The 12,600-nt window shown below is 42.3% G+C and overlaps 1 protein-coding gene across 1 annotated transcript; it reads left to right on the top strand.

The window, feature by feature from the left end:
• The first annotated feature begins 1,280 nt into the window (after nt 1-1,280).
• si:dkey-219c10.4 (high affinity cGMP-specific 3',5'-cyclic phosphodiesterase 9A) lies at nt 1,281-12,172 on the top strand. Its single transcript, XM_056288873.1, has 14 exons — nt 1,281-1,368; nt 2,751-2,900; nt 2,997-3,048; nt 3,414-3,516; nt 4,808-4,950; nt 5,059-5,118; nt 7,232-7,409; nt 7,942-8,064; nt 8,880-8,972; nt 9,232-9,299; nt 9,419-9,521; nt 10,285-10,389; nt 11,337-11,483; nt 11,990-12,172. Exons 1-14 carry the CDS (start codon nt 1,281-1,283, stop codon nt 12,170-12,172), a joined length of 1,596 nt encoding a protein of 531 aa, XP_056144848.1.
• Nucleotides 12,173-12,600: the final 428 nt, after the last annotated feature.

Raw genomic sequence — 12,600 nt, 5'->3', positions numbered from 1 at the left:
GCTAACATGCAAGTGTGTGCATTCATGCAAAATGCCAAGCTGCATGTGCCTGTCAAATGGACTTCCATGCACAGACATGTGCAGGTTACAGACCTGCAGTAACCAAAAACAGCAGGATGGTCCAGAACTGGACTTTGAACTTGGGGAGTCAGATGATGAGAGAAACGAGCAGTTTGATGAATGACAGTGTGATGATTCTGATGGTATTACTGTGGTAGTAGTCTATTGATGCACAGGATGTTGATTCTGGACTTGGTTACCCAGAGCTTGATAACAATAATGTAACCATATTCACATATACCCATTACCCTACCCATTACCATTACATATACCCACTAATGATATGGGATTACATGTATCATTGACTAAGTATATGTAAATGTCAATGTTGTTTAAAATATTAAAATAGTTCATTACCTCACTATGGTATTCCTTTTTATCATGTATTTTGATTGTGTATTTAAACAAATGTATAGAGACCAGTTTGTGACCTAACTGGCTTTGGTCTAGTTCTCATTTAAGGCTCACAATCACCTCACACAATGAAATAGTATGGGTATATTATACATTTCCTGAATCTTTACAGTCCTGTGAGTATTCCAGTTTTTGTGTTTTGTGTCCCTGATATTCCTAGATGCCACAGGGCTAAAAGAAAGTATATAGTTTAGGCGAACATTGCAGAAAGATGTGTGTTATTGACGGGTTGAAGAGCTCAAGTGACCTCTATATTTGTGAGAAATATCCACAACAGGGCTTGAATGAAAGCTAAGAAGGTCCCCTTTAAAATGATACCAAAGACAATATTATAGAACATTGAAAAATGTCCTGACCATGAGGCTAAACCAGGATATGCACCAGCGTCTAAAATGCAATTTAGTTTAGCGGGTGGTTAACTTCATGAGCTGATAACTGTGATACAGCTGCCACTCAGGAATGGTTATCATACCAAAATATCATCTACAGACATGGATCCTTTCAAAAATTATAAGTGAGTTTTGCCACCTTGAGTGTACCGAAATATCGTCTGGCCCATGGACTATATATTGCATTGAACGTGCGAACAGAATTCCTTTCACCCCGGGTTACCGTAAAGTGCAATGTAGATGCGCACTAAAATTCAAAGCTTTTCCGCGACCAAGCTTTTCCGAAGTGCAAATGTAACCGCTGCGAGAGGGAGGAGGGGGGAAATGAGAGGGGTGGAGTGTGCCTGTTGTAAAATCCAGTCAGTGGGTTCAGAACAACACTGAATGCAGCAACATAAACAGATCTGACTGCCTGACATGGCAACAAAAATCATCTACTTCACAGTGAATGGCAGACCAGAGCAGGCTGAGTTCCCAGTGGATTGCCCTGCCCAGGATGTTAAAGGTAGGTAAAGAGAAAAATCAATTTAATTTAAATGTATTTATCTGTGTGTAAATGGGGTTTCAAAATTGATCTGTGTGCACAGCGCAGTGCACGTATATGTGTGTACATGTGCACATGTGCATTTGGGTATTTGACATGAGAAAAGTATTTGCCTCCCAGAATATTATGGATTTTTTTTTATTTTAGAAAATTAGCTGAGTTTAAAAAAAAGCATTTTTTTTCCTTTTATATTGCCCAGGGATAGTACTCCAATTTGAAACTGCCAACAAGTAATTATGGAGTCAAATAATTTCACTATTTATGTTCCTTGGAAATACGAGATGAGTCTCATCTATAGACTATACAATGTTATAATTGCATAATACAGATATGATGCCTTTGTTTTGAGACACATTACCAAAACGTAATATGAAATACTTTAGTTTAAAATGAAATCTTCACAGTGAAAGTGACAGAAAGCACAAAATGAGATCTGATGATTGTATTTCTGTCCCAGGCTGACAGTGTGACTGAATTCTCTGCTTGAAAGATATTGAATATTAAGTTGTTTTAAAATATTTTTGCAATGGATAAAAATCAATTTAGAGCACGACTCTTAACATGCACATGGACAAAAAGCTAATAAACGAGGTGATGTGAGACTCCTGGAGAGATATTAAACCTGCCCAGGCTACAAAAAGAGGTGCAGCTGCTGCTGACAGCTCTTCACTTGTGGCATTGCTCCAGGATTATGTCAAATACCAGTTGCAAATGCTCTGTAGGCTAATGTTCTTTCTGTGTGAGTGAATGGCAAGGGCCACCGGCCATTGTTTGCAAATACGGAAGAAAATTAAGTGTCTTTCAATTATTATTATACTTTGGGGGGATTGCTGTATTTCATGGATGACCTAATGAAAAAAAAACCCTGTACACCACCATTCTAACATCACATGAGTTCACAAGAGCCAATATCTGATGTGGAGATGCATGGACAGTGGATCTTATACACAATTTGCTCCATCCCTACCTGTTCACACAGGTGCTAGGTTTATGGATGTTTTGGGTATGTTAGGTTCATATGTCGGAAACATGCTCACAACCAATAAGATATGTTTAAAATAGTGCTGCAAGAACAGTGTGTGCATTCATTTTTCACCATATTTCATACCAGATTCAAGTCTAGTGGATGTGTGAAAGTTTACCTAGGCATACTTCATGGAACATAACTATGTGTTGTTGTTTTATTTGTGTATGCATGAGCATGTGTGTGCATGTGTGCATGCATAGGCCCACACATTTCCCTACACCATGCTGTGTGTGTGTGTGATATATTACCACATGCCTATGTTCTCAGCCAGGCTATACAGACTAACAATTTCACCTCTGTCTATCTGGGTTTTCAGACCTGTTCCGCTCTGCGGCTGAGGCTGGACCCCATGACATCCTAAAGTTGTACAATCCTAAAGGCAATATCATCAACATCTCCCCTCGCCTGGAGCCTAACAGTCCAAACTCCTGCTACAAACTCGAGGTGGTGGCCACCGACTGCACCAGTGAGCCGTTAGGTATCTTTACTATTGCATTGTGGAACATTGTACATCACAGTTTATTTCCGCTTTTAAACTTTCTTCCAAATGTCTTCTTGCTAGGTGTGGAGCTTGCTGTGGAACTAGGATTTGACCTCTCATCAATGGAGAAGAGGTAGGTATGACAGGGTATTACAGCAAGGGACAAACTGTATCCAATGCAGACCTAACAACCCACAATGTAGGCAGTACATCAGGAAGGCAAAGGCTGCGGCCATACTCGGGAATTTTTGCTAATTTAGTATGCATCTGCGTTCTTCTTGCTTTCACAAAATTGGCATATTACACAGGATAAGCACAGTAAAATGCACATTTTACTCATTTTACTTAGTGGAAGTATTCGATGATATCAAAAAAGTCTGTGAGAGGTAATATGGATTTTCTTTAATCATAATTCTACCAAAAAAAATTTCTGGAAATGGTAAGTCAAAATATTAATAGCCGATAAAATATTAGAAAGTCAACATGGTGTGTCCCCAGACTGCAGGGCCTGGAGAAGAAGATCAAGATTGAGGCCGGGGAGACTCCTGCCGTTGTGTATGAGATGAAGAAGCAGGTGGATTCATTCAGGGAGAAACTAGAGGTACAATCTGTCAAATCCTTCTTTGGTCTGGCTTAGAGAGTGAGGTGGTTATATCCAGTCTCTGTCAGTCCATGTGTGACCCCATGGGTTTAAATTAAACCCCTCTAGGCTTTTCTGTCCTGCGTCTCTATTTTAGCTTTGTTACAATATGAAGAATGTAGAAAGGCCAAAAGTGCATAGACTGCCCAGTCTTCATCTGGGGAAAATGTTTAGGTTCAAAGTGGCACAATCAGCATTTTAGACACTAATATTGCAACACAATTCAATAGAAATTTTTGGTATAACATTTTAAAATGAGCATGCACAAATACATTTTAAAATGCTTTTGTCCAATTTAAGTTCCCCCTCATTTGTAAAACCATAACGCCTTGAGGCATGCAAAGCAATCAGTAAACCTTAAAGATCATTCTTCGACATTTTTCTCCCCAATTTTACCTGGCCTATCACCCTGCTCTGAGCCATGCCGGTCGCTGCTCCAGCATGGCACCACCTCTGCCAATCTGGGGAGGGGTGCAGACTACCACATGCCACCTCCGATACATGTGGAGTCACCAGCCGCTTCTTTTCACTTGACGGTGAGGAGTTTCGCTAGGTGGACGTAGCGCGTGGGAGGCTCAAGCTATTCCCCCCAGTTCCCCCTCAGGTGCCCAGAGGAGACCAGAGGAGCTATTGCAGCAACCAGGACACATACCCACATCCGGCTTCCCACCCACAGACACGGCCAATTGTCTGTAGGGACGCCCGACCAAGCCGGAGGTAACACGGGGATTTGGACTGACGATCCCCATGTTGGTAGGCAACAGAATAGACCACTATGCTACCCAGACGCCCTTTCTTCAACATTTTTTAATGTAGCGGAAGTGTAGGACCGAAAGAACAAAACAGCTATCCTCAGGCCCCAAACAGTTTGTACAGATCCAACTTTTCTCACCATCAAATTTCCTCAGCAGGTAAAACTCTATTTAAGACTTTTCTGAATTTTCACTGGTTCAAGTTCCCCAAACCTACACTTTGCAGTTGTATCAACATCCTGGTTCCCAGTCTTACAGGATTGATACATTATTCCAGCTGGGTAACCACCCAATGCAACTGCAGTTGTGCTGCAGTTTCGAGTTGGTCCTCACTCATGGACACCTCACTGGTAGTTACTGAGGCATGGCAGAACATTTACCTTTTCTCCTGAAGAATTTGTTTAGGAAGGTTCTAAACATATGCCCACCAACCTAGCCTTTGTGACTGAAGCCATCCCCAAAGTGTTTTTAGCCGATGGCTTGATTCCCTATCCCCACAGAGTGTGGAGTATCTGAGCTGGCTCGGGCTGTTCAAGGAGCTGTCAGAAGGCACACACAAGCCCTCTCCATTCTACCACAAGAGAACACTGCGTAAAACAAAGGAAGAGTACGAGCATGTACGAGAGAAGTTCCTCCAAATGAGGCAGGTGCACATTCAGCGCTATGTCATCGAGTTGGAAAACCAGATAATTGCCACTTTGAATGGTCCTATACCTGTGCTTCAGTAGAATGTTTTGTGCTACTTTCACAGTTCACTGGAGGTGTCAGAAGAAGTGCGACAGTACCTAAAGACGCCAACCTTTGACAACTGGTGAGTTTTGATTCGTACATGAATCTCTATGGGTGCTGCATGAAAGCAGTCTGCTTTTGCCATTTAATATATTGACATGCCAGGTGTCTGTGTGTGCATATACCCCCACAAAGAAACAACAGCTGCATCTTCATCTTGTAACACACAAATAGAAAGAAAGGGAGGTGAGGCTCGACACAGCCACCTCTGATGCAAAGAGGCCGGGTTACCTCACCTTTTCATGTGACAGGGAAACTCATATCAATATGAATAGCCCTGCAATGGGTTTATAAATCAAAAGGAGATCTTAGTGACAGGCCTAATTAATACACCACATTTGAAGTGGGTCCTTTTTGGTGAAAGTACAAGCTGTATTTAATCACATTTGGTTATTTCATTCGTCTCATTTATTCATCTCCGCGCTTTAAAGGCAAATGGAACAACAAGCCGGTCTTTCAAAAGGAAGGCAGTGCATAGGTAAAGAAATGAGACCCAGGGCTTTAGAGGTAAAATGATTGCATGAAAGCCTTGTATGCCTTTTGTCTCGCCAAAGGATGGTTTAAAAGAGCTGTTTAAGAGATGTAGGGAGGACAAAAAATGAATGTGCAAATTCCGCATTGAAATTCTAAACCCACGTGACGTTGCCAATTAGGGTTGCCAATCACTCTCTGTGCCATCCCGGTCGCTGCTCCACCACCTCTGCCAATCCAGGGAGGGCTGCAGACTACCAAATGCCTCTTCCGATACATGTGGAGTCACCAGCCGCTTCTTTTCACCTGACAGTGAGGAGTTTCCCCAGGGGGACATAGCATGTGGAAGGATCACTCTATTCCCCCCCCCCCCCAGTTCCCCCTCACACCTGAACAGGTGCCCCGACTGAGCAGAGGTGCTAGTGCAGCGACCAGGACACATACCCACATCTGGCTTCTCACCCGCAGACACGGCCAATTGTGTCTGTAGGGACGCCCGACCAAGCTGGAGGTAACACAGGGATTCAAACCAGTGAGCCCCGTGTTGGTAGTCAGCGGAATGGACCGCTATGCTACCCAAATGCCCCTGCAGTTTTTGTTGGGGCTGTGTGATTTTACTTGACAGTGTACAGTTGTCACTAATAGTTGCAATCTCAGCACTGTAAAATGGCGAAGATTGCCACTATTCCCCAGTCTTCTGTGAATAATACACATGGACATTGTAACTCTAGTTAATGCTGATGGTAATTTGCATATGAAACCGGCTGTTGGTTTCAGTTGTTATGCCGCTGTATTGTTTAGTATAAGGGTGGTGATACCTACAGTCACTTTAGATTGAAGGGGCCACTTAGCTGAGTGATGACACGTATCTGTCAGTAAAAGTTGTATCCAGATGAACTGAGTGGACTTTCTGTGATTTCCTTACCTGGATTATTGAGCATGCATCAAGACAACTGAATAAAGAATTCACCTTAGTTTTCCAACCGGGATTTGGACTAAATGACAGTAGAGCAGGGATGATCAATTTTGTTTTAACTAAACAAAGTAAGTCAGGATATTAATTTCTTGACAAAAACTACGGCGAAAAATGTTGGTTAACAACCCCAATGAACGAGATGACAATGAATCAGATTTCACGTTTTCATAAACGAAAACTAGGATAAAATGTAAATTTCACTACATTGCCTCATAGTTTGTGTTTACAAATTGAGTTTTGATTTAGTAATTTATTGGTTTTTATGATCATGGGGAAAAATGTAATTGATGAACATTTGCCGTCACATTTTTCTTCATCAAAATGAACACTGCACGGAAGAGTGTAAATTTGACAACTGTAAGAGTGTGGTTGGTGCATGGTGTCCAACAAGCAAAGCAAACCAAAAGAGATCGAAGGGCCCCTGGCCACCAGACAACCTAGCCAGAGGTGAGAGAGAGAGAGCTGTCAGGTCCTCTTAAAAAGCCCCCACCCAGCCGCAACCCTTCTGCACATTAGGTTTTCTTAGAGACAGATCCATTGAGGGTAAACAATGGAGGCAGAGATACCTAAAAGGGTACAAGGAGATACATATTGTGCAAGGCCAAGGCTTCAAGTCCATCACACTGCTCTTCCATGGCCTTTAGGCAGCTGTCCTATGGTTTTTTGTCTTTTTTGTCGGTCCCTTCAGGCAGTGGGAGGATGCAGAGATCATGGTCCTCCTGCAGGTAATGTATACAGACCTGGATTTCATAGCAGCCTTTAACATTGAGCCAGAGGTGCTTCAGCAGTTCCTGTTCGAGGTCTACCGGCGATACAACAACATCCCCTTCCATAACTTCAAACACTGCTTCTGTGTGACTCAGATGGTGAGGATGCATGTGTGCGTGTGCGCATCCATATGTGTGTTTAAGAGTGAAAGTGGGGCAGGGTCAACCATAGAGACTCCCTGTTCAATCGACACAATCATCCAATCGTGCAATTACAGCATCACCTGAATGGCTGATTGGTGAAGGACATCTCGGTCACTGTAGGTTTTCAGGAAGGACTCGTTATAGTTAGGTATTGTATCCCAGAAAGTCAGCTTTTGCATGTTTGATATTTGGATTTTTGCTATGTACAGTTTGCCCACCCCACACTTTCCACATTGTGAAGAGAAATGGGCCACTTTTGGAAATTGCTCATTGAAATTATTGTAGTGTTAGCCTAACTCATTAAAAACATCAGGTGTTCTGAGCTTGCCCATTGGTTTCAGTGAGTGATGTTATTATTTTTCATATGAACCGTTTTGATAGTAGAAATAACCTTATACATATGGTGCCTCTTTCATTTTGAAATGTTTAAGAGCTGTAATCTCTCTGGTTAGCCAACCCACACCATTAGCTACTTGTCTCTGGACAGATGTATGGTTTGATCTGGCTGACGGACCTGAGGACTAAGATAGACAGCATTGACCTGCTGATTATGTTGACCTCTGCAGTCTGCCATGACCTTGACCACACAGGGTACAACAATGCCTATCAGGTTGGTAATTTCATGCCACATAATTATAAAACATTCCCTCTGGATGTAAAATATCTATGACATTTAATCTATCATCGATTAAAATCAAATGCTGGGTGGTCCAGTGTAATTTAATAGATGAGACACAAGGGATAGGGGTTCAAATCCTGCTAAGTCCAACCGTGCTTAAATATCTGAGTTGCGGGCATCCAGGTAGTGTAGCAGTCTATTCCGTTGCCTACCAACATGGGGATCACCAATCTGAATCCCCATGTTACCTCGGGCTTGGTCAGGTGTCCTTACAGACACAATTTCTGCGGGTGGGAAGCTGGATGTGGGTATGTGTCCTGGTCACTGCACTAGCACCTCCTGTGGTCAGTCAGGGCGCATGTTCAGAGGGGAGGGGGAACTGAGGGGAATAGCGTGATCCTCCCTCACGCTATGTCCCCCTGGTGAAACTTCTCACTGTCAGGTGAAAAGAAGTGGCTGGCGACTCCACATGTATCGGAGGAGGCATGTTGTAGTCTTCAGCCCCCCCTGAATCAGGAAAGAGGTGGTGGAGCAGTGATTGGGACGGCTCAGAAGAGTGGGGTAATTGGACGGGTACAACTGGGGAGAAAAAGGGGGGGAAATCCAGAAAAAACGGTTGTTTTTATCTAACGTGTCTCACAACGTTGTCAATGCCATCATTTTTTTTTTCGACAGATGAAAGGGTTGATTCCTTGTTCTCCTCTACGTTCTTCTTTAGATTCTTTAAAAATTTACTTTTAAAGCGTTATAATGAGTGACCCTTTAAAATGAGGGGTTCAGTTGTCTTTTGCGCTCTTTGTATTCAGATAAATGCCCGGACTGAACTGGCTCTACGCTACAACGACATCTCTCCACTGGAGAACCACCACTGTGCTGTAGCTTTTGAGATACTGGAGGAGGTACGGCTTGATTGGCCATCTAATGGGCATTTTTAAAGAAAGCACTCTATGGTATCTGGAGTGCATGCATTCTTAATATGGGAATCAAGAACCTGGTGCGATTATTGTTATCGTGTTGCCACTAAGCAACATCAGAGTAGATCAAACTGAAAATTGGACTTTTAATGATCTTTTCTATACTGTTGGAATAAATTATGAAGAGGTGAGTGAGCTGTACAAATCATACCAATAAACAGTTGTCTCTCTCTCTCTCTTGCAGACAGAGAGTAACATTTTCAGAAATCTGACCATGGAACAGTACAAACGGATAAGGGAGGGAATTATAAAGTAAGATTATCTCTGTCGTTGTCTTAACCCACAACTTTTGTAACGGAGGCTAAACACTGACAACACCACAACATCTGCTGGCAGCTCATTTTTAGACATTTTGCACTCTCTGTTTGCAGGTGTATCCTGGCTACAGACATGACACGGCACAATGAGATTCTTAACAAGTTCAAGTCCATCCTCTCTGTTTTTGACTTCAACAACAAGGACCACAGAGATGTGGTGAGCAGGCAGTAGATAATAATGCAACAGAACTGAATCATAATCATGCTTTGCTGGACTTCCCCCTCCACACACACACACACACACACACACAGTGTTACATCAGGGACCAGACCATTAGTAATTTTTGTTGTTTGACACCTGCCCTCAAAACTATGCAGAAAAAAATCTATGTAGCGACTGCGACAAAAATAACATCTACTGAGGGGTAGGGTTTTGGTCAACACACTGTATATCCGCTACCGTTTCAGTTGAATTTGTTTGTTTCCCTTGCTTTGTTTGCTTCTGTTATCCATATATCTGAATGTTAAAAATCAAGATTCAAGTAGCGTTACACATAGCACCTTTAAGGAGTAATGCCCCCCCCCCAACCCCTCATGTTAAGATGTACATTTCCCCTTTCTCATCTTTGTAAATTATCAGACACAGTTTGGGGGTGTAATAGGGAGTGGTTGACGCTGACATAAAAACAGCAAAGAGCATCATGTGGGAGAGTGTGAATGAATATCCTGAGTTATTCTCAGATCCTGAGATGCAGACACTTTGAGATCCTGTTGATTTCTCCATATCCAAGAATATCTAGCAGGCAAGCATGTAAAATGATTTAAGGCAGTAACATGTAGTAAAAGAACAACATCATTACTTAGAAAGGACCACTATAAGAGTCGGGTGGTTAGTCTTCTTGCTCCTTTTCCCCTATATTACTTGATGTTAAGTTGTCTCCTTCCTGTTTGGTTTTGGTTTTACCTCCTCGTGCCTGCAGCTGATGATGATCCTGATAAAAGTGAGCGACATATCCAATGAGGCACGGCCCATGGAGGTGGCTGAGCCCTGGTTGGATTGCCTTCTTCAGGAGTTCTACAACCAGGTAACCTCACTGACTCCTACTGTATGTAAATACGCTGGATACTGTTACAGCACCAAGTGACCAGCATATTGCAGAGTTATATCTAGTGAACTGTGTCACCATTTAGTATGGCATGACCTTTTTGGGTTTTAATTTGACTACAGGAACAGTGGTATGCTACGCCCTCCATTAGAACAATGGAGAGTTTAGCACATAGGTCTGTTTCCTACAGCTTTACATGTGAAGAGAGGTTTGTGTTTGTTTCACTTGTGTTTGTGTTGAAACCAAATGCAAGCTTACTCACAAGTCTTTGGAAATGACTGTAATGTGTTGCATGTGCCACATTACCCAATGCCAGCTGTGAGGGCTGAGAGAAAGTTGGCTTCCATTGATATCCAGGCTTCATTCCATTCTCATGTGTTTTTTGTTTTTTGTTTTTTTGTGGCATTTTTTACCTTCGACAGCAACAGTTTATAGGCAGACAGGAAATGGGAGGGAGAGCGGGGGGTATGACATGCAACAAAGGTCACCGGCTGGAATCGAACTGGCAAAGGTTGCGACCATGTGGCCATGTGATATGCACTGCAACCATATGGCTATGGAGGCGCCCTTCTCATATAGTTTTTGAACCGATTTAAGAAACATCTGAGGTGTTGTGGCTGCTGCCTTGTGACTGACATGTGTATTTCAGGCTGGCATTGGAGCAAATCTCACCAGAAAATATCTCTCCTGTTATTTCCCCTAGTCTTTCTCCCACTCAGCTTTCCAACTGTCTGAACAAATAAAAAATAGATGTGAAAGGCAAGTAGACTGCCCACACTCCTTTTAGAATATTTGCAATATTTGCAGCTCTGCTCAATAGAACGTATGATATGTATCACTCATCAAAGTCAGGGAGCATAAAAGGCAACACAAGCCATTGGAGTTATCACTAATCGGGTTCTTTGTTGTGGTTTATCTGTCCTCAGAGTGACATGGAGAAGCTAGAGGGTCTTCCGGTCACACCCTTCATGGACCCGGATAAGGTAACCAAGCCTTCATCTCAGACCGGCTTCATACGCTTCGTCCTTTTCCCACTCTTCATCGAGCTGGCCAACCTCTTCCCCTGCTTAGAGGTAAGGTGCAGAGATTGAGAACTCGCTCACCGCATGGTAATCAGGGCCTTATTTAATGATACATGGTTTATTTCTCTCCGAGGCCCATGTGCTGGGATCTCGCTGTCACTGTGTCATCTGAGCAGACTTTTAAACTCAATTTTAAAAAGTTAAATCACACAATATTTACATGCACTATCTCAGAAGAGGTTATTTCATATATATCAAAAATACTTCTATGAAAAATTAGCATCCAAAGAAGACATAAACATTGCATGAAAATGTTATCACTTTGCTTTATCTTTCACTGACAGTTATTATAACATAACCTTGACTGCATTGTACCAAATGTAATGGTGAGCTTTTAACTGTGCAGCACTTAAAAAAAGAAGAAAAAAAAACATAGAGGTAGTGTACCTTACTCGGAAATACTGAGATAGAATGAGATAGAAAGACAGAAATGGAAGGAAAAGAATATGACCGTGGCTGCTGTCTGCAAACAGATTCATTATTCATTGGCCCCACAGCAACACATCATTGATCCAGTGCGGAAGGCTCTCGACTACTACACAGAAATGGAGAAAGCACTGGAGAGGGAGAAACAGAACCGGGCCCAGAGTGAGAAGGTAGCAAAGAGCAAGGAGGCGCCAATCGGTGTACAAGCAAGAATGACCAGTCAAACAGAGGCCGGGCCTGAGGGCTCTCTGTGAACCATGGAGACAAATACTAATATGAACTGCAACAGCCAGCACAAGGGGAAATAAACACATTGGAGTCTGTTTTTACATGGCCATTTATTTCCATTTAAATGATTTGTCCAGTGGCGTTTCTGGCCATTCTGGCGCCCTAGGTAAGGGATCCCCCCCCCCCGGCAAAAAAAAAAAAAAGTGAAAAAAGTGCCATCTTCGAGGGAAATAACACTTTTGACATTTTACTATTATAGACACAAAGTGAGTAAAAGTGCAACAGCAGGTGTGCAAAAAAGGAGACTCCACATACTGTGTGCAGTTATAAAATAATTGAAAAATATAAAAAATTATGAAATGAATAAATAAAAAATAAAAAAGTATTTACTATCGTGCAATCAGATATTTAACAAGTTGCATCTCTCATCATAACAAATCACTCATAACAAATA

This window comes from Lampris incognitus, chromosome 11 (genome assembly GCF_029633865.1).
Source record: "Lampris incognitus isolate fLamInc1 chromosome 11, fLamInc1.hap2, whole genome shotgun sequence".
Lineage (NCBI taxonomy): Eukaryota > Metazoa > Chordata > Actinopteri > Lampriformes > Lampridae > Lampris > Lampris incognitus.
The sequence above is the reverse complement of the archived record's forward strand: the minus strand, read 5'-3'. Positions and strand labels throughout refer to the sequence as shown.